Source organism: Dipodomys ordii, unplaced genomic scaffold, assembly GCF_000151885.1.
Source record: "Dipodomys ordii isolate 6190 unplaced genomic scaffold, Dord_2.0 Scaffold10, whole genome shotgun sequence".
NCBI classification, from domain to species: Eukaryota; Metazoa; Chordata; class Mammalia; order Rodentia; family Heteromyidae; genus Dipodomys; species Dipodomys ordii.
In genome coordinates, this window is record NW_012267226.1 from 7,405,365 (window position 1) to 7,427,137 (window position 21,773).

The 21,773-nt window shown below is 34.2% G+C and overlaps 1 protein-coding gene across 1 annotated transcript in view; it reads left to right on the forward strand.

Annotated features, from left to right (window-relative positions):
* LOC105980569 (rho GTPase-activating protein 32-like) overlaps positions 1–21,773 on the forward strand; it is a 90,638-nt gene that overhangs the window by 58,478 nt on the left and 10,387 nt on the right. Inside the window, exons 6-9 of the mRNA XM_013009455.1 lie at positions 9,147–9,284; positions 11,459–11,551; positions 12,356–12,478; positions 14,750–14,827. Coding sequence (XP_012864909.1) covers positions 9,147–9,284; positions 11,459–11,551; positions 12,356–12,478; positions 14,750–14,827 — 432 coding nt within the window. The remainder of the gene's footprint in view (positions 1–9,146; positions 9,285–11,458; positions 11,552–12,355; positions 12,479–14,749; positions 14,828–21,773) is intronic.

Genomic DNA, 21,773 nt, shown 5'->3' on the forward strand with positions numbered 1-21,773 from the left:
ATATCTGTCTTGATGTTATTGTGTGAAAGTTCTTTTCAGTCTGTTTTTTCTTCTGAAAATTCATGGCGTTTTTCCTTCTGCTTATTATCCCTTACTTATCAAGAAAAGGATTTATGTAGAAATTATTGAAAATTAATAAAAATCATAAGAAATTCAGAAGTATGAAAGAGATAGAGACTTTACTAGTGTAAATGTTGAAAATTCAATAATCTAGAAAATATTGAAATTAGATGAACTATGACACTAATTATTTTAAGTTCCACTATGTAGGATAGAAACTTTATGAGTATAATATTAACAGCATTAAGTTTGAAAATCTGCCTTCTTTAGCAAATAAATAAGCATCAACTTTTAAGTAAATTTTAAAGTGGAAAATTTAAATCCATTCTAATATACACCTTAATGAAATCTTATTTTAATTTCTTCCTTCTGCATGAGTAATTTTATTGTTTTAAGGATAATTGTTTAATAAAATACTTAAAACTTTGTCATTTCTTTGTCCAGTGAGATTAGATGATATTAGCAATTCTTATTGAAGTTAAAGTATATTAAATACTGTTCTATTCTAAATAGAGTTCACTAATACTTAATAGTATATTTTTGCAGGCCAATATTTAATAACTGTTTCTGTTAGTTCAAGGTTCCTTTATGTCATGGTAGGTGGGGTAAGCAGTTGGATTCAAGGGAATGCCTCTTGGTCTCAAAATATTTCCAGTGTGCTGATGTTTCCATGCTTGAAATTCCATCAGTAGAGACGCATTCCTTGATATGAATTATCTCCTCCTCTATTCAGTTCATTTAGGAAACATTGTTACTACAGCAGTGGGATAGATTATGGATTGTAGAGCATGTATGTATGAACAAAATGCATAGGCAGGTTGCTACCATTCTATGTAAACTGCGTAAGGTTTCTGTGAAATTAACTGTTACTGTTCCCATTTCACAAATAAGTGAACTGTAGTTCATAGATGTTGAATAATTGTAAGATTCTGTACTTAAGGTAGACCAAGCTAAGATTCAAGTCAGGTCTTCTTTTCTCTCTCATTTTAGAGAACTTCATACATTTAAGGAGAATGATATTATCAGTTACTTTTCAGATTAACTTTCCCAAGACAAAGGATTTTGGATATTTCCAAGGATATTTGCAATGATGTTCTTCTAAAAAAAAGACAGCAAACACTTATCCTTATCAAGAAATACTAGTTTTGGCATCCTTGGATAGAAAAAAATTTAAATTGAGGAAGACATACATATTAAAGCATGTTGTTCTTGTTTTGTTCCTTTATCATTTTCAAACTTCTACAATACTCTGATTAAATTTAAGCAGTTTAGAAATTGAATTATTAAAGCTGTGATTTTATTAAAGATCTTGTTTCATATCTACTAAAATATAAGGTGATATTTTTTAGAAATTTACTTCCATAAATGTAACGCATTTAGATGTTTTGCAAATTGTGTGTTGAGCTTCTGATTTCATAAACAAAAATCTGTGTAGAAGAGCTGGCATTTTGTTGACATGAGCATTTTTAAGAGACAGTTGAAAGAAGTCCATAGTGGTATATTTGTTAGAATTGATGAACCTGCATGGACACAGCATTATCTTCTGAAGTCAGTAGTTTTTATTAGAGTTCATTCTTGGGGTTGTATATTCCAACTTTGGAAAATGTTATTTCTCCATTATTTTAGTTGTACAGAATGCTATTTATGTCCTAAAAACATTTGTGTTCTAACTATCCTCCTTTGTTCCCTCAATCCCTTTCTTTCTCTCTTATTCCCTTCCTTCCTAAGAAACCTTGACAACCACTAACTTCTTCCTCCAACCCCCACTGAAGTTTGAACTCAAGGCCTCATGCTTGCTGCCCTGACACTCTACCACTCCTACATTTCCATTTTTGCTGTTTATATCTGAGATAGTATTTCTTGAACCTTTCTTCCAGGGCTGGTCTTGTACTATGATCCTTTCACTACTAAATAGGATTACAGTCATGAGCCATCAGTGCCCAGAGACCATTAACTAAGCTTTTTATTGCCTGCATAGTTTTATCTTTTCCAAAATCATATAATTGGAATCATTTTCACATGGGCTTCTTTCACTTCATAATATGAATTTAAGATCCTCCAAATCTTTTTAAAGCTTCAGTGCTCTAGCACTAAGTACTGTTCTATTGTTCAGATGTCCACAGTTTATCCATTCACCTGCCAAAGAACACCTACATTTTGATGATTATGAGTAAAGATGCTAGAAATACCACTATCCAGGACTTTATGTGGCTATTAAGTTTTCAATTAATTTGGGTAAATAAGCTGTGATTCAGGTTTGCATGAGAAGAGTTATGTTCAGTTTTATGAGGAGTTAACCAACAGTTTTCCAAATAGCTGTCTCATTTTGTATCCCTCCCAGCAATTAATGAGAATTCCTGCTGGTCTACATTTTTGTCAGTGTTGGTTACTATAAGTGTTTGGGATTTTGATCATTTTAATAGGGGTCTTGTTGTTTTGATTTGCAATTCACTAATAACATAGGGAATAGAAGCTTGAGCAATTTCTTATATGATTATTTGTCATCTATGTATCTTTTGGATGAGGAACCTTTTGATGATTTTTAATTGACTTACGTATTTTCTTACTATTGAGTTTTGGGAGTTCTGTAACAGTCTTTTTGTCTCTCTGTTTTGAAATTAAGGTAATGTTGATGTTGTGTAATGATTTGGGACATATTTCTGTCCTATCTTCTGGAAGAGAATGTAGACAGTTCCTATAGTTCTTTTCTTAGTTAGTTGGTATGGTTTATTAGTGAAGCCATTAGGGCTAGTTGCTTTCTGTTATTGAAATCTATTAATTGATTAATTGTTGATATAATTTCTCTGAGTTGTTTCTGCCTGAGCTAGCTTTGAACTTTGATCCTCTAATTTCAGCCTTCTGGTCAATAGAAGTGAGCCACCAACTCTTGACTGATTTGATTTCTTAAATAGATATAGGGACCTTCATATTGTATGCTTATCTTTGTGTCAGTTTTGGCAGGTGATATCTTAAACAATTGCTCCATTTAATCTATGAACCAAATTTTTTTTTTTTGGTCCAGTTGTGGGGCCTGAACTCTGGGCGTGGGCACTGTCCCTCAGCTCTTCAGCTCAAGGCTAGTGCTCTACCACTTGAGCCACAGTGCCACTTCTGGCTTTTTTCTTTTTTGCTTATGTGGTGCTGAGGAATCGAACCCAGGGCCTCATGCATGCAAGGCAAGTGCTCTACCACTAAGCCACCTTCCCAGCCCTGAACCAAATTTTTTGAAATGTTGATAATATTCTTTCCTTTTCCTTTAATGTCTGTGTGTGTGTGTATGTGTATAACTGTAACAAAGTTGTTCTCCTTTTCTGATGCCAGTAGTTTCCTCTCTCCCTATCCCCCTTATTTTAAACAAGCTTATCAATTCTACTGCTATTTTTAAAGAATGATATTTAGTTTTGTTAATTTTCTCTATTGCATTCTTATTTTCATTTTTTCTGAATTCTGTTCTAAATTTTACTGTTTTATTCTGCTTAATTTGGATTTAATTTACTTCTGTTTTTCTAGCTTCCTTTGGTGACACTTGAACTGATTTTAGATCTATTGCATTTATATCAACTCAATTGTATAAATATACTACATCATACCAATTTGGATAAATTGCATTTGCATGTTAATTTAGTTCAAAATATGTAATACTTCTTTGAGATTTCCTTTACTCATTTATTTAATAATGTATAACTTAATTTCTAAGTATTTGGGCACTTTTGCAACTGTCTTTATGTTACTGGTTTCGAATTTAACTCCATGTGGTTTGGATACAGACACTATATAATCTCTGTTCTTTTAAACTTATGATAGTATTCTGTGTCTTAGAATGTGGCCTGGTAAGTGCTCCCGGTGAATCTAAGCAGTATATGTAGCAGATCTAGATTGTCTAAGAGTGTAGATGTCTAAGTAGTCCACACATTTCAGTTATAGTTAGTTGACTGATGGTACTGAGTCAAATATGTCCTTGCTGATTTTTCTGCTTACCAGATCTGTCTTTTTCTGGTAAGGGTTATGCTAAAGTTGTCAATAGTGGGCTTGTTCATTTCCATTTGCAATTCTATATAAGTTTTTGTCTCCCAGAAATACATGCATTAAGGATTGTTCTATCTTATTAAAGTACTAATCTTTTTATCATTATCTGCTACCTTTTTTATCTTTTGTAAATCTGACTCATCTGAAATCTGCTCTTTATGAAATGAATTTATAAACACTCCTGCTTTCTTTTTATTAGTGTTAGCAATGGTGTACCTGTCTCCATTCCTTTGATTTAATCTATTTGTCTTGCATTTAAGTTGCCTTCTTGGGTCTTGCTTTTTAATTCATTCTGATAACATCAGAATGTTAGTTAATGGCCTAGATCATTGTTTTTTTAATATATATTTTTATTGTAAAGATACTATACAGAGAGAGGGTTACAGTTACATGAGTAAGGTAATGAGTACATTTCCTGTCAAGCATTGTTACCCCCCCCCTTTGTTACTCCCTACCATCTCTTCCCTCCCTACCTCTCCAACTCTTCCTCCTCCCCACACAAAATGTAAAGTTCATTTTCAACATAGTGTCTTGTACATCTCATTGTTATAGTGGGTCAACCTGTATCCTTGTTTCAGCATTTTGTTATTTCCCTTCCCCTCCCCAAATTAGATGTGTATGCAAGGGTACTGGAACCAAATACAGTGAAAACAGGGGTTATACCATGGAGGAAGAACATATGAAAGAAAAGAAATCACATAGTACATTATAAATACATTAAAACAATAGCAACAAAAAAGATCCTCGTATATCCCCATCTTGGGGTTCATTTCATTTAGTATCATCTTATATAGTCATATGTGCATAGTTTTTTACCTTTTCTATTTTTCTGGTAAGATTATCCTAGACGTATACTAGCTATTGCAAATAACTATGTTTCTTTGGGCCTGGCTTACTTCACTTGGTATAATTTTTTCAAACTTTCCATTTCCTAACAAATGGCGCTGTCATTCTTTCTGATGGAGGCATAGAATTCCATTGGATCATTGGGTTTTTGTTTCTTTGTTTTTGTTTTTGTTTGTTGGTCATGGGGCCTGAACTCTGGGTCTAGGCGCTGTCCCTCAGCTCTTCAGCAAGGCTAGCGCTCTACCTACCACTTGAGCCACAACACCACTTCCGGCATTTTCTGCTTATGTGGTGCTGAGGAATGGAACCCAGGACCTCACACATGCAAGGCAAGCACTCTATGACTGAGCCACCTTCCCAGCCCTGATCATTGGTTTTAAAGTGACTAGAGACATTGATGGATTAATATCTGCCATATTTACTATTATAGTTTATTTGTTGCCTTTGTTCTTGGTTCTTACTTTTGTCTCCTACACTTTTGATGTCTCCACCTACTCCTGTGGGTGTAATTGACAAAAAATGTACATATTTAAGATATAAAACATGACTTTAAAAAATGAATTGTTGAGGCCCAGAACCAGTGGCTCATGCCTGTGATCTAGCTACTCAGGAGGCTGAGATCTGAGGATCATGTTTTAAAGCCAGCCTGAGCAGGAAAGTCCTTGTGAGACTATTTATCTCCAATTAACCACTCAAAAACTGGAAGTGACACTGTGACTCAAAGTGGCTGAGTGCTAACCTTGAGCAAAAGAACTCGAGAACAGCACTCAGGTCCTGAAATCAAGCCCCTCAATGGACCAAAATTTAAAAAATAAAAAATTTTGGGTTAAGATGTAGCTCAGTATCAAAGCACTTGCCTAGCAAGTGCAATGTCCTGGGTTTGATCCCAGGACCAGCAAAGAAAAGACAAAAAATGTGTACAGTTTAAACCAAACCCAACAAGCAAAGAAAAAAAATGAATTATAGTTTTGAGGAATTAACAAGGACCTCTCATAAATGCTAGGCAAAGAACTCTACTAGCTATAGTTACTCTATACCCTGAACATGATGTGTTGATATATACATTCATCGTGAGATAATTACCACAGTTAAGGTAATTAGTATACTTATCACCTCATATTGTTTTATGTATAGTGAGAACATTTAAATTCGGCTCTTTTGTTTGGGTGGCTTTCTTTTGTTAGAGACTGGACTTTTGAACTCAGTATCTGATGCTTTCGCTCATTGACGAGGACTCTACTATCTGGCTGCATTTTAATTGGGCATTTTAATGATTGTGTTTCTTCTCTTCTTTCTTTTTTGCTGGTCCAGGGCCTTGAACTCTGGGCCTGAGCATTGTCTCTCAGCTTCTTTGGCTCAACATTAGTTCTTTACCACTTAAGCTACAGCACCACTTCTGGCTTTTTCTGAGTAGTTTCTTGGAGGTAACGGTCTCACAGACTTTCCTGCCCCCAGCTGGCTTCGAATCATGATCCTCAGATTTCAGTCTCCTGAGTAGCTAGGATTATAAGCATGAGCCACAAACATCTGGCATGGTTCTTCTCTGTAATAGTCAGTTACATGATTTTTAAACTTCCTTAGTGATTGTCATAGAGTTTGCCATATACATATTAGCATTATGCCACTTTACAGATTAGATGAGTACTTCATAATAGGAAAGTATTCTCCAAAGCCTCTATACCGGCATATATACTCCATCCACATCCCTGGTAGAATACATCGTTATTATTTTGAACATACTTTAACCAATTAAGTAAAACAATAGCTGAGTATATGAGGTCGAAAGCTTGCCTAGCTAAGTATAAGGTTTTGAATTGAAACTACAGTATCACAAAAAATAGTTTTCTTTTACCTTCACTTAGTTCTTCAGTATCTTTTTTTAAATGTAATATGAATTTCTTACCTACATAATTTTCCTTGAAGATTTTCTTTTACTGTTTCTTATAAAATAAGTCTCCTGGTCACAAATTTTTGCTTAACTTTTGCATTTGAAGGATAATTTCAGAATTTTAAGTTGGACTCATTTGTTTGTTTTCTTTTCTCAACAAATTTTGTTTACATAGCTTCTGTTCTTTTATAAATAAGGTATTTTTCTCCTCGGGCTTTTTTGAAGATTTTTTTCCTTTATCTTGAATTTTCTAAAGTTAGAGTATAATATGCTCTGGTATAAAATATTGTATTTTTGTTGTTGGCATTTGTTATGTATTGTGTTCTTTGAGTTTCCAACGTCTATAGTTTGATATCTGACCCTAATGGGAAAAAATTGTTGGTCATTATTGTTTCAAATATTACTTCTCATCTTTTCTCTATTTTCCTCCCTTTAACATATCTGAATGTTCTGTTGTTTCTCTAGACTGTTTTCCCTTTGTTTTTCTGTTTGGGAAGTTTTCTGTTGTGATACTCTGAAACTCAGAGATCCTTTTCTCAGCTGTATTCAATCTGTTTATAAATTTGTGAGAAGCATTCTTTCTTTCTGACAGTGGTTTTGGTCTCTAGCATTTCTTTTTCATTCTTTATTACAATTTCCCATTTCCTGCTTATGTTACCTATTTAGTTTTGCATATTTTCTACTTTTTCCTTTAAATCCCTTAACATATTAATCATAGTTTTTTAAATTTCTAATTTCCTGCATTCCTTCCATATATGACTCTTGTTCTGTTGTTTGTTCCTTCTTTTAAAACTTTCTTCCTTTTTGTTCCCCGTTTATCTTGCACTTTTTGTGGAAAGGCAGATATGATGTACTTGGGTAGACAGGGTAGAAAGGGGAAAAGAGCTCCAGATAGGAGACTGTTAGTAATGTAAGATTTGGGAGATGCTGGGTCTGTAGTGTGTGGTTCCATCCATTGAGAGTATGTATCTATTTTAAAACTCCATTCCAAGTATATGTGTATATATACATATGCATGTACATGCATATGTATATATACATATTTACCTTACATAGTTACTTATTTTTCCTGTATAGCTGTAACTTTATTCCTTTGAGTAACATCTATGTCCCTGTTCTATGTAATCATCCCTTCCCCAGCCTTCATATCACAATTCTGCTTTCTGTATGTGTGAGTTTGATTATTTTAGATTCCATCCACTTATTAGAGAGAAAATGGGGCTTTTGTCTTTGTACCTGCCTTATTTCGTTAGCATAATGTATATGTACATTATAAATATGGATTTATAAATAAGTCTATACTATAATAATTTATAAACCTTATAAAATATATAATAAAATAATGTATAGTATACATATTTTGCAGTTTATACACATATGTGTTATACACATACTTATGTGTATCACATTTTCTTTTTCCACTCATCTGTTGATGGGTAGTGATTGTTTACTTGGCATTTGTGGATAATGTTACAATGAACTTGAGAGTACAGATATGTCAAATAAGCTACATATCCAGCATTAAAGATGCCTGGTTTTGTGGAAATTCTCTTATTAAATATTGAGGAACTTCTATATAATTCCATAATGACTGTACTAACGTATATTCCTTCTCAATATGTTCATCAGCATACAATATCGTTTTTCTTTATAGTAGCAACTATAATGAGTTGATACAATTCATGATGGTGTTGATTGTGTTTCCCTTGTGACTAGTAATATTGATCGTTTTTCATATACCTTTAGACCAGTTGTATAACTTCTCAGGAAAAATGTCTATTTAGTCTATTGTATATTTTAAAAATCAGATTCTTATTTTGCTATTAAGTTACTTGAATTCCTTATGTAGTCTGGATGTTAGTGCCTTTTGGGAAGATAGTTGGATATTTTTGATTTTTGGTATATTTTTAGTCTCAGCCATGGAAAATGTTGTTGATAACTAATCAATAAACTAATTTTATTGCTTTTTAGTTTTAGGAAATGTCCTCTGATCAAAGTTATTTTATTGTTTTTTCAGTAAGTTTTAGGTTAAGTACTACCATACCATCTCATGGTTATTCTTAGAAAGGCAGTGGACTTTAACTAGAGGTAGTAAGACAGTTAATGGAGAGTACGATCTTATTTTCTATTACTGACCTTTTAATAATATGGCTAACTAGAGTGATTTAGTTTTAACTAATTATCAAGTTAATAGAAGTTCATTTTAAATAAAATGCCATTAAATAAAATAAATAAATGAATAGCATACCTTTATGAATAAGTCTTAATTCCTAAGAATTTTCAGGTAAAGATGAATTCTAGGAATGCTTTCTTTCCTTACCTATAGGGCAAAAGTTGGATTGTTAAAAGAAGTTATGAAGATTTTCGGGTACTTGATAAACATCTTCATCTCTGTATTTATGACCGACGGTTTTCCCAGCTCTCAGAGCTTCCCCGTTCTGACAGCCTGAAGGAGAGTCCAGAGGTAAGCATTTGCTACATATGAACCAGAAGTTATTGTTAGTATTAAATAAAAACTTGGTTGAACACTTAGAAACTGGGATTTTTTATTTTATTTCATAATGGGAAACAGTAAGATGTTTAGGATTAAAGTAGGCTCAGTGTATAATTTTAAGAAAGTAAAAACTCTTAGCAATGATATATAAACAGACAATGTGTTAAGAGACCATTCCAATGAAGGGATAAAAATAAAATGAAAATGTGAAGTTTTCTTCACTAATAATTAAAGAAATCTGTGTTTAAGTGCTGTTTGTTGAATTTAGGATGATATGCTGTAGGTATCTATTCTCACCAAAAAATTCTAGTAAAACGAAAGATCATAAACCGTTCTTTTGGTGGTATTAGGGTTTGGACTCATGCTTGCTAGGTAGATGCTTTACTTTTGAACTATTCCTCCAGCCATTCTTTGCTTCATGTTTTTGAGATGAAGTCTCACTTCCTGTCTTGTACACGCATGGATTGTGATCTGCGTATTTTAGACTTCCCATTATATCTTGGGTGATAGCTCCTTTCCTGTTGAGATGGTCTTTAGACTTTTCTGCCCAGGCTGACCTGGAACCACAATCCTCCCTATCTCAGCCTTCTATGCAGCTGAGAGATGAGAGCTGCAGATAAGAGGCTTATATCAATGTATACTAGCTGTTGATTGACTTAGGGGTGTCTTGTGTACACCCAAGCTGGCCTCCAACCATGATTCTTCTGTTCTCAGCCTCCAAAGTAGCTGGGATTTCTAGAATGAACCACCATTAAAACAAAGATTTTTAAAATGTGAAAAAACATTGCATCAATGAACAAAAAAAAATGCTATGGAGGAATCAAAATTTGTGAGGTATATTGGGAGTAACTGGGTAAGATTTATAGAGAAGAGAAAATAAAACCTAAAAACCCATATACTATATAGAATGATTGCAGAAGATAAATAAACCAGTTTTCTACAGAGCACTGAATAAATAAAGGAGAACTGATAAGGATGTGTAGAAAATAAGGCTATTCTCCTTTAAGTGGGAGAGAATCTGTCAAATCCATGAAAGGAAAACAATTTTATAAAATGAAATAGGTCTTGGAAATGAAAATATTATTTAAGTTAACTTTAGTAATAGCAAGCCTGAATAATTGAACTATATACAAAATGAACACAGGTAAGGAGAGAATTGGAGAGCTAGGATATGATATGTTTAATAAGAATACAACCTCTGAAAGGAAAAAAAAAACCTAAGAAGTTGGAAATTGTGGAGAATAAGGCCAGAATAGTTCCCATTTCAAAGGGTTGTAAGGGAAGAGAATAGATGGAAGGAAACAATTAAAACATGATTAATATACAGTTCACTGGAGACAAATGTTTTCAGATTCAAATTGTCAATTAAGTTCTGTCATATAATGAGTGGAGACTCATATTTAAGAAACATTGTAGCTAAAGCAAAATAATAAAACAAAATCCTGAAATTGAGAGAGAACAAAGTAGGTTTCCTAAAAAGAACCAAAATTACTCATGCAGTCTTCAGCCACAGTGGACTAGAGAGCAGTGTAGGCACAGCGAGGGAAAGTCATTTTAAGGCTAAAATGAATCCCAATTGATGGTATTAGAGGAGTGAACACCAGCTCTCCAGGAACTGATTAAGGCAGAAGCTCAGGAGTGTACAAAAACACAAAGATCCTGCATGCCATAGAAAATCTGCATGTCTCTCTGCCTTTATTTCCCAACTCTGCCTTTCTTTTTCACCTTCTTGCCACAAACTTTCATTCCAGAACAATGAACCACACCATACCGAGGTATAGAAGTGAATGAATGTGCTGCTTCTGCCTCACCATGTGCTGAGAAGATTATAGAGAGTCTGGGGTCTTCATGTAAAAAGGCTTAAGAGGAAAAAAGCTAGGCATTTTCATTTAACAAAAAGTAGGAAGAGAAGCAATAAAATCTGAAGCTATAGAATAGTATGAACCCTGACCATTAGGTGAGACCAGGGTCCAAATTACTGTGGAAGTGCCCGTGATTTCAGTGGCTACTCTACAATTGTCAAAATGCCTAAACATCTATAGAAATTTTTTCCCTAGAAAGAATCAATTTATAGGACAGTTTCTCAGGCACAGAATGTAGTTTCTTCCTCCTCTGAGTTGTGCTGGGCTTTTTTCTCTTTTTAGTCTGTCACTCAGATGCTCATGGCTTACCTGTCACGCCTTTCAGCTATTGCTGGCAACAAGATCAACTGTGGTCCTGCACTTACCTGGATGGAGGTATTACCCAGTTTACCTTTGATGAAAGTTTATTTTAAAATTATTCACTGAAGTTTAATATTAAGTTAATATTTGATAACTATTGAATTTTCAAAATCAGCGAAATTAAATTTATCATCTACTAGGAGAAGGTCATGTGATACATGACATATTTTTCATTTCAAATCTTTAATGATTTTTGGGTATTTAATTAATGTTATTATTAATATTGATTTTATATTTGATTAATATCAATACTTGACAAATATCTATTTTTTAGTTGACTTGATCATGGAAAACATTTTTAGTTGTTTATGAGCAGATGAAAGCTATTCACAGGTTCTGATTTAAGCATATTGTGAGTGAAACATCCAGTAAATGTATTCAATATTTTTTATTCATTTGTGCATATGTAGATTTATTCTATGCTTCCCATAGAAATTGGGAAGGCAAGGTTAGAATATAAAAATATGTACCAAGCCAGCTTGAGCTTGTACTGCTATCTTGACTTCTACAGTATTGCCTCTGTTATCTTGGAAAAATAATTTAACCTTTTTAAATTACAATATTTCTTTTAGCTTTAGCATCTTCACCTTTAGAAATGACAATTACATTTATAAATATCTTAGAAATATGAGGATTAAATAAAAGCATAAAGATTACATATGTAGCACAGCTGTGCTATATTAGCTGGTATAATTAGGGTTTTTTTGAAAGACCTTTTAGATATATTGTCTTTCTTAATTGAATTACCTTTTATAGTCATGGATACATTTGCAAGCTCCATGTCTTTAATCATCTCATGGTTCATGTTCTTCCTTACAGATTGATAACAAGGGAAACCATCTTCTGGTTCATGAGGAATCATCCATCAACACTCCTGCTGTTGGTGCTGCCCATGTTATAAAGAGGTACACTGCTCGGGCTCCTGATGAACTGACTTTAGAGGTAAGTACTAAAGGTGCCTCATCCTTAACTATTTTAATAGTTGACTCACTTAATGTTTTTTGAAAAATATTGAAAGTGCCATGACTTTCTGTAGTGTTTATCTTTCAGCCTGGGATGGTTTCTACTTCTGTTTAAATGGTTGTACTCATCCTTTAATCCTCAGATGTGGTGTTTTAGGAAGCAGTTCTTGATCTCAGTCCATACAGACACCACACCCGCAGTGTTGGATTGAGTCACATTAGGAACTGCTTTCATGGCTAAAATGTATCACTAACTACATTTAATTAAAGTTTTCTTTCTCAATGGACCTCTTAAAAGCAAAGTCTTTATCTTTGTGTTTTTTTGGTGCCTAACAACAATAATACTAAAGGATACCTTTTTTAAATGTTTGTTAAAAAATGTAGTTGAAAAAGCAGATGAAAGGTATTATCAGATGCAAAAGTACGTGAATTACTTCTTCCTCTAAAAGAGACATTAGCTGTTGGGAGATAATGCTATTCCATCTTAAGAAAGAATAGTATACATTTTTTGCAGAATAGAATCTGAACTATTCTCAACCCTAATGTTTTATAGAAAAAGAAATGCAGGACTTGAAAGATGCCATATTGATTAGCAAACAGAGCTTTGAAGATGACTTGTACATGACTTGAAAAAGTCACTGTAAATATATGAAGACAGATTGCTAAAAATTTGCTACTGTAGATCCATGGTATAGACAGGATCTTAGGAAGACTGCTGCTGAGAAAAATGTAAATGCCTAGAATGTATATAGTTCAGTACCTTAAAATTATTTAAATTTATTTAGATTCTATGTATAGTAGGTCTAGGATTCCATAACTTAAAACTGCATAAGGTAGGCTTCATTACTGTCAAACAAAAAAATGACTGCTATTCACTTTCACTGCTCACCAAGAACTAACTCTTACATCCTACTCTTTATTTCAATACTTTAGATCTTATTCTTTTTTTCCCATAACACTACTTAACTTTGGCTAAAATCTGCCATCTTTCAGCAAATATATTTTCACTTTATCATTTATTAGACACACTTTACTAGCTTCCCAAATAACTAGGATTACAAGCATCAGCCACTGATGACCAGTTAATTTTTATGTATGCACACACACACACACACACACACACACACATTTTTTTTTGGGGGGGTGATACTGGAGTTTGAACTCTGAGATTTGCACTTGCTAGGTAATTGCTTTTCTGCGTGAGCCACACTTCCACCCTGATTAATGAATGTAAATAAATAAATTATCATACAACAATTATTATAATTTTTATATTTATGATTTTGTTTAGAGTTGTATAAATTCATTCCTTTATGATCTCCAATAGAAAAAATAGCCCTTTATGGAATATTATATTGTAGTATCTAATGAAAGAAATGGAGTTATAAAATTTTACACATTAGTACTCCTCTTACGTCTTTTCATATGTGATTAAGATTATGTCAAATGTTTAGTAAAGTGAATTGTGCATGGTAGGTAGTATTATCTCATTAGTAGTATTTGAAGCAAAGTGAATCAGTCATTTGTAGTGACATTATTGGCTAAGTACAGAAGTACCTTGGCTGAGGATGGGATTTCAGTCAAATTTAAGTTGAAAATTTCATTAAATAAAAACTGCATTTAGGTAGATATGGTGGTATATGCCTGTAATATCATTATTGAGGAGGCTGAGGCAAGAGTATCAGGTCAGCCTGGGATACATAGTAAGACTGTGCCTCAAGACAAAACAAATGTATTTAACATTTAGCATCCTAACCTATTTAGCATCCTAGCTAAGGAAAACTCTAGAATACCAGTTGCTTGCCCATTGATTACACTGTGGACTGGGAATTGCTGTCCAGCATCACCAGAGTATTACACACAACATATAACTCACCAAAAGGTGAATTAGAGTTTCTACTAAATGCATATTGCATTTATTCTGTAGTAAGTCCTAACTATCATAAACTGGCGATTGCATTTTAACAGACATAATAATGATGAGATGATGCTTAGCATTAACGCTAGATTTGGCGTCTGAACTTATATGCAATGGTAGCTGTATCACAGTTTTTATGCTATTTAACTTTTTGTAAAACTCCTTAATGAAAGGTATGATTCTTAAAATAATATGTTTCATCAGAAATTAGTAGCCAGAACATAAAATAGTACTTTACTTTTTGTATAGCTAGGTCAAGATTAAACAGTTAATTCGAGATATAATATAAAAATTTATAACTAAACCATTTTATATAAAAATTGGTTCTCCTAGGTGGGAGACATCGTTTCTGTTATTGACATGCCCCCCAAAGTGCTAAGTACATGGTGGAGAGGCAAGCATGGATTTCAGGTAAGCCACAAAAAGTTAGCTATGAGAAATCATAACCCTTTTCTTTTTCATTAATATTTCTGTTTATAAAAAGTACTGCCCATGGTTTTAGCCATCATAAATTTTGTCTGCAGTGATAGAAAATAAAGATGAGCCGGGTGCCAATGGCTCATGCCTGTAATCCTATCTACTCGAAAGCTGAGATCTGAGGATCCAGCCCAGACAGGAAAGTCCACAAGACTCTTATCTCCAATAAACTACTCAAAAAAGCTGCAAGTGGGACTGAGGTTCAAGTGGTAGAATTCTAGCCTTAAGCAAAAAGAAGCTCAGGGACAATGCCCAGGCCCAGTGTTCAAGCCCCAGGACTAGCAAAAAAGAAAAAGAAAAGGAAGATGATAATGACATTAGACTTGGATTCCTTTGTCTCATTGGTTTTGCAATTGCTTGTCTCTTCTGCTTCTTCATCTCCAAATGGTAGCATAGACAGAATGTGAGAAGAATCTCAGTTCTGAGGACCATTTTCTTTTTCTTTTCAGAACCATTGATGAGTATTTTTAAAATAAATAACCATTCATACAAATTTAGTGTACTAATTGCAGAACAACAGAATCTAAAGCTGTTTCATTTATTTTTCCCTTCTAAACAATTTGAGTTCTGACAACGCTGTCTTTTAAATTGACCTAGCATTAGTTTATTTGTTTTTTTAAATTGACCTAGCACGTAAGTTAGATAGGTTTGGGCTGGGAAGGTGGCTCAGTGGATGAGTGCATGCCTTGCATGCATGAGGCCCTGGGTTCAATTCCTCAGCACCACATATGCAGGAAAAAGCCAGAAGTGGTGTTGCGGTTCAAGTGGTAGAGCGCTAGCTAAAGAGCTGAGGGACAGCACTGAGGCCCAGAGTTCTGGCACCACGACTGACCAAAAAAAAAAAAAAGAAGATAGATTTTTATGTGGTTTGTTTTTGTTTTTGTTCCCTTTTTGGGGCTTGAACTCAGGGCCTGGCTGCTTTTTCTGAGTTTTTGTGCTCAAGGCTGGCACTCTAACATATGAGCTACAGATCTACTTCTGGCTTTTTGGTGGCTAATTGGAGATAAGAAACACGCCGACTTTCTTACCAACACTGGCTTTGAACCATGATCCTTAGTTCTCAGCCCCCTGAGTAGCTAGGATTGTAAGTGCAATCTACTATCACCTGTCCCTTTCTGATCTCAGGATGTTGTGTTTGCTAGGCAGGTACTCTACCACTTGGCCCATGCCTCTAACACTCTCCACCAGTTTTCTGCACCATAGAAGGGAGTATCTTTCCTTCACAACTAGCAAGGAGTTCAGTAAAGATTAGTCAGCTGTGCGCTACAGAGTATGTCTGTTCACTGGAGAGAACATTATTGTTACTGTGTGTCGTGCTCTTATATAATGAATAGTATACTTATGCCCTGAATACTTGTCCTCTGGCTACTGAAGGTATCTGCTCCTGAGATGCTTTGTTGAAAGATGAAGAATTTCTAATTGTACATGAGAACTTAACTTTTTAATTTTAAAATAACTGGAATAATAGCTTAATCCAATAGTCTTTATGTAATTTTAAACCTTGTGTAATTATTTAATCAAACAACAGCTCACACAGAGCCCAGAGTTCTGTGTAAGTTGACAGTAGAGCAACTCTGGTTAGTTCAAGTCAGCTTATTGGAACACAAAACCTCATGGCCCTGCCCGTATGCACCTGGTGTCTGCTAACAACTGCTAACTACTCTAGGTTACCAGTGGGCCTTATTTTATGCAGTACATATGTTATAGCAGAAGCTACTTAAAATTTTTAATTTTGAAAATCCAGAAATTAAAAATTAGAGAGAAACATATTATTTATAAGAGAATTTTTGTATGATCCCCCTTGAGGAAGGACAATATTAGATTGAAAATTTCTCTAGTGTAAAGTATGCCTGAATTCCTGGTATTTCATATATTGATGTGTAGATGGGTGGTGACAGGTCAGAATGGAGACATTTGTATTTATTTTGTGTGTTTTTTCTTTAAATTATTACCTTTAAAAATAATTCATGTCTGTTTTTAGTATAGTTTTAAATTTCCAGACTAATTGAGCAGATGCTTCTTGGAATTTCATAGCTTTTCTGTTATTTACATCTTGTTTTATATACATGAAATAGAACTAGCAAGTGCTGACTTTTACCAACACCTATCAGCTGCTGACTCCGTTTACTGGAATAAGCACAGTTTCTAGAACTGTAGAACACCCAGGCCAGAGTCACATGGATAAAAGAGCAATTGCAATTCCTAACCATGATTGCAAAACATTTTTCGTCTATTGTTATGAATAAGCCAGTGTTGATACGCTGTCACACCATCATTTACATCAGGGTTCATTCTTGATGGTGAATGCTGTACAGGATTTGACACCTGACTCATTATTCATCATTGTGGTTTCATAGAGAATATTATAACTCTCTTAAAACTGCTGTACTTCCAAACTTTTAGAAATCATAAGTCACTTCGGCAAAATAGCAGGATACAAAATAAACCCACAAAAATCGGTTGCCTTCCTATACACTGATAACGTACAGGAAGAGAGGGAAATAAAGGGAGCAACCCCATTCACAATAACCTCCCAAAAAATAAAATATTTAGGAATTAACCTAACCAAAGATGTAAAAGAACTATTTAATGAGAACTATAAAAAGTTAAAGAAAGAAATTGCAGAAGACACTAGGAAATGGAAAGACCTCCCATGCTCCTGGATAGGCCGACTTAATATAGTAAAGATGGTAATACTTCCAAAACTAATAAACAAATTCAATGCAATTCCTATTAAAATCCCAATGACGTACATCACTGAAATACAGAAAACAGTCCAAAAATTTATATGGAACAACAAAAGACGTAGAATAGCCAAAACAATTCTAGGGGATAAAGACAATATGGGAGGGCTATCCATGCCGAACTTCAAACTCTACTACAGAGCTATAATAACAAAGACAGCATGGTACTGGCACAAAAACAGACCCGAAGACCAATGGAACAGAATAGAAGATCAAGAACTAAATCCACAGGCCTACAGCCAGCTGATATTCGACAAAGGAGCCAAAGACATACAATGGAAGAAACACAGCCTCTTCAACTGCTGGTGCTGGTAGTATCTCATCTGGAAGAACGAAGAGACAAACGGTACATGGTCTCCCTGATAAGTGGATGCTAAATCCAAAATGTTAGGTGATACGACAAAACTAACAGGACTTAAGAAACAAAGAACTCCTGCTCATCTGGTTGAACCACTACTAATATCCCCATACTGCTGATCACATGTATGGTGTATAACATGTGAACACTGTTATATATTACAGACTGTGATAGACAATTTGCTCAAGAAAAGTAAAAAGAACTTGTGACTTAGAAATTATGTAATCACTTAATCACAATCAAAAAAAAAAAAACCGGGGAAGGGAGGGAGGGAGGGGATGGTAGGGGGAAAACAATGGAGGGGCTAACAATGTTCAAGAGGAAGTGTACTCATTACCTCACTCATGTATCTGTAACCCTCTGTATAGTATCTTTACAATAAAAAAAAAATTAGGAAAGAAGAAGAAAAAAAAAAACTGCTGTACTTCACTACGTATTTGTCTCTCCTTCCTGTTGAACCACAGGAACCACACATCTTTTATTATCATTAGAGTTTTCCTTTTTCCGGCTGTAATATTATTGGAATCATTCACTAGTGTGGTCTGCTTTTTTGGTTGATTTCTTTGTTTAGTAGTATGCAGTTAAGATTCTTCTTCAGTGTCTTTTCTAGGCTCAATGGTTTGATTCTTCCTTTTTAAAATCATTGTTTAAAATCTAGAACTATAGATATGCCAATGTATTTATCTTTAATAGCTCTTTTTAAAAAATTGTGTCCAAATATTCAGTACTTGAGAAGTGCCGGTTCATCTGTCTAGCAGCTGAAGGAAATCTTAGATGCCTCTGTGGTTTTGCTGTTGTGGTAGTGGTGGTGGTAGTGATTCTTTGTTGTTTGAGTTTTTTGTGTGTATGTATGTGTGTTACAGGTTTGTTGTTGTTGTGTCAGTCCTGGCTCTTAAAGTCAGGCCCTCTCATTCTGGCTTGTTTTTTGTCTCAACATCTAATGCTCTACCACTTGCTTCCAGTTCTGAAATTTTACTGGTTATTTACAGATCAGAATCTAGCAGATTTGTCTTCCTTTGCTGGCTTTGAACCCTGATTCTCACATCTCAGCCTTCTGAGTAGCTAGGATCATAGGGAGATGAACCACCAGTGTCCAACTTTTATCATTTTCTGTAGCAAAATAGTATTATTTTGGAAGGAACTTTACTATAACTTACTTACTTGTTCCCAAGTTGGTGAATATGTGGATGAATTCCAGTCTTTAGATATTAAAAAAAGTGTTGACTTATAAATTGTCCACATCATTGTGTAAGTGTAAAATATTCTATAAGGTGAGTCACCAAAGAAGAGTGTTCTTCTTTCTTTGCCACTGAGTGAGTATAAGATTCACTAGGGAACCACATTCAAAAGATTAAATCCAGGGTCTAAGCCCCCGAATTTTATTTCAGCATTTGGGAAGGATGTGAGGCTGACTTTGTGTGTTTTATCTCTATGCTTTAGGTGAACTCTGGCAGTCGGCTGGTGTTGGTAAAGGTCAGCACTTTGCCAAGTTCTATTTACTCTGTTATCTTTAGCTACACCATAATTTCTCCTTGGGAACAGAAGGATAGGTTCATTTGTGTGTTTAAATTACATCATGACTTTCTTTTCTTAAACATCTAGGAGTAGGAAGTGTGAAATTCTCTTAACTCCAGTAATTTGAAATTCTGAAATCCGTGGCTTTCTCTCTTGTGGAGTATCTTGAATTTTTTATCTTTGATTTTTGAGATATTTCATCATGAAATATACTTCAAGGGGAAAAAAAGCCTTCTGTTTATTTCTTTGTTTTCAAAGTAACTGGTTGTCACTGTCAGACTTGTGTTCCTGTGTGGAGACGATTGTTGGAATGGGGTGAGGCCTTGGGAAGCCCTTGTAGGTAAAAGGTAATATACAATATAACATTACTGTGTTTGAGATTTTTGAGATTTGTTTCTTTAGTTCAGAGTTAAATTTTATGTGCAACCACTGGCATCAGAATGATTCGAGAAGCATGTTAAAACTGGATGTTGATTGTTAGCATAGAGCTGGAGTCAGAGTTTTAACAAGTTCCTCAAGTAATTACCATGTACAAAACGTGAGATGCACATTGTTTATCGTGTGCATAGGAGAAGCTAAACACAGTTCACCAACCATTTTGTCCTTCCTTCCTTGCTGTAGATCTCCCTTTAAAACACATTTGCAATATACTTAGTATAGTGGAACTGACAGAAGTTTATACATCTATGTCCTCTTAGTTTTCTACAAGTTGGTCAAGTATCAGCTATTTTATTTTTTATTGCTATCCCAGAATATTGTGTGAGCATTTTTGTGTACAACTATCAAAAAAGCAATTTACAGATGATAAAATTCCATACTATAAAATTTTAATATGCTTTTAAGTTATTGATTTTCAGACAAGTCTGAAAAATGTTCATATCTAGAAATGTTATTGCTCTAATACCCTGGAAAACAAAACTGTACTTTATCATTATTCAAATACACCAGAATGTTTCCTTTCCAGTTAAAGAATGGGAACTCATATTGTCGATAATTTTTTTCATAATTTTAAGAAAAAGAGAGTATGTGATACTACAATTAAAAGTGTTCGCACTTCTTGAGTGCTCAAACTGTTCTAAATTCTTTCTGTTAATCTATAATTCTTTTTTGCAAAAACGTTGCTGTTATCTCATTTCACAAAAGGAGGAACACCTTCCCACTTATTTTCCAGCTGTTTAGTGTTGAGCTTTCATTGAAATTGACACACTCTAGACCAAATGCAGATCACAGGTATTTAATGGGCAGTCGTGCTTTTATTAGTCTCCTGGCATGAGTCATGGATTTCTATAGATGGTAGTGAACCATCTGATTCTAAACTGCCATTTTATAGTGACAGAATCTAGAGACAAGGAAATTTGATAAAGTGTTCTGTTTAACAAAACTATTAAGTGTATGGCATGGACCAGAACACTAAAATGGTGAGCTCTAATTTTGTGTTTCCCTTTTTTTGAACCTTCAGATACAGCTTTTTATAGATTTTAAATTTTCAAGTTTAAGAGACATAAAAGGAAAGTAACTTAAGTCTTTGACTATATCTATGTAGATATAAATACTTGGGACAACTTCATGAGAATCTTTTTACTTTAAAGGTAGTTCTCAGAATTGAAGCATTAAGTCAAAAAATTATAGTAAGAGCCATGTATAATAGCATAAAACATTAAATACTTCAGGATATGTCTAAAAAAGATGTGAATGATCTGTACACTGAAAACCATACAGTATTACTGATTGAAATTAAAGAAGACCCAAGTAAATGGAGCCTGTATTTTCCCCCAAATTGATTCCAATCAAAATCTCAGCAATCTTAATCAACAAGCTGATTAACAGTTTATATGGGAATTCAAGGACCTAGAAGAGTAGAGCAGAAATAAATTCCAAAAATAGTGGTTTTAGAACAATAACACTACTTGTATCTTGACTATAAAGATGTACCAGTTCCAAAGAGTATGTAGTATTAGTCAAATAGAGGTACATAGATCAATGGAACTGAACAAGAAGTCTAGAAATAATCTCCTGCATACCTGGAAGTGATTTTCAATAAAGTCAGTTCAGTGAAGATCATGGAATATTTTTGCTTCCAAAATACTTTATTTCTTGCAGCATCTGCAAAATTTAAGTCAAATGGATCATATATCCCAAAGTAAAGTGTAAACAAAAAGAAAAAAATTGGGGAAAGCACTTGCGGCTTCAGATTAGGTAAAGATTTCTTAAATATAACATCAAGAAAGCAATTAATAAAATAACACAGTGTGTTTTTATCAAA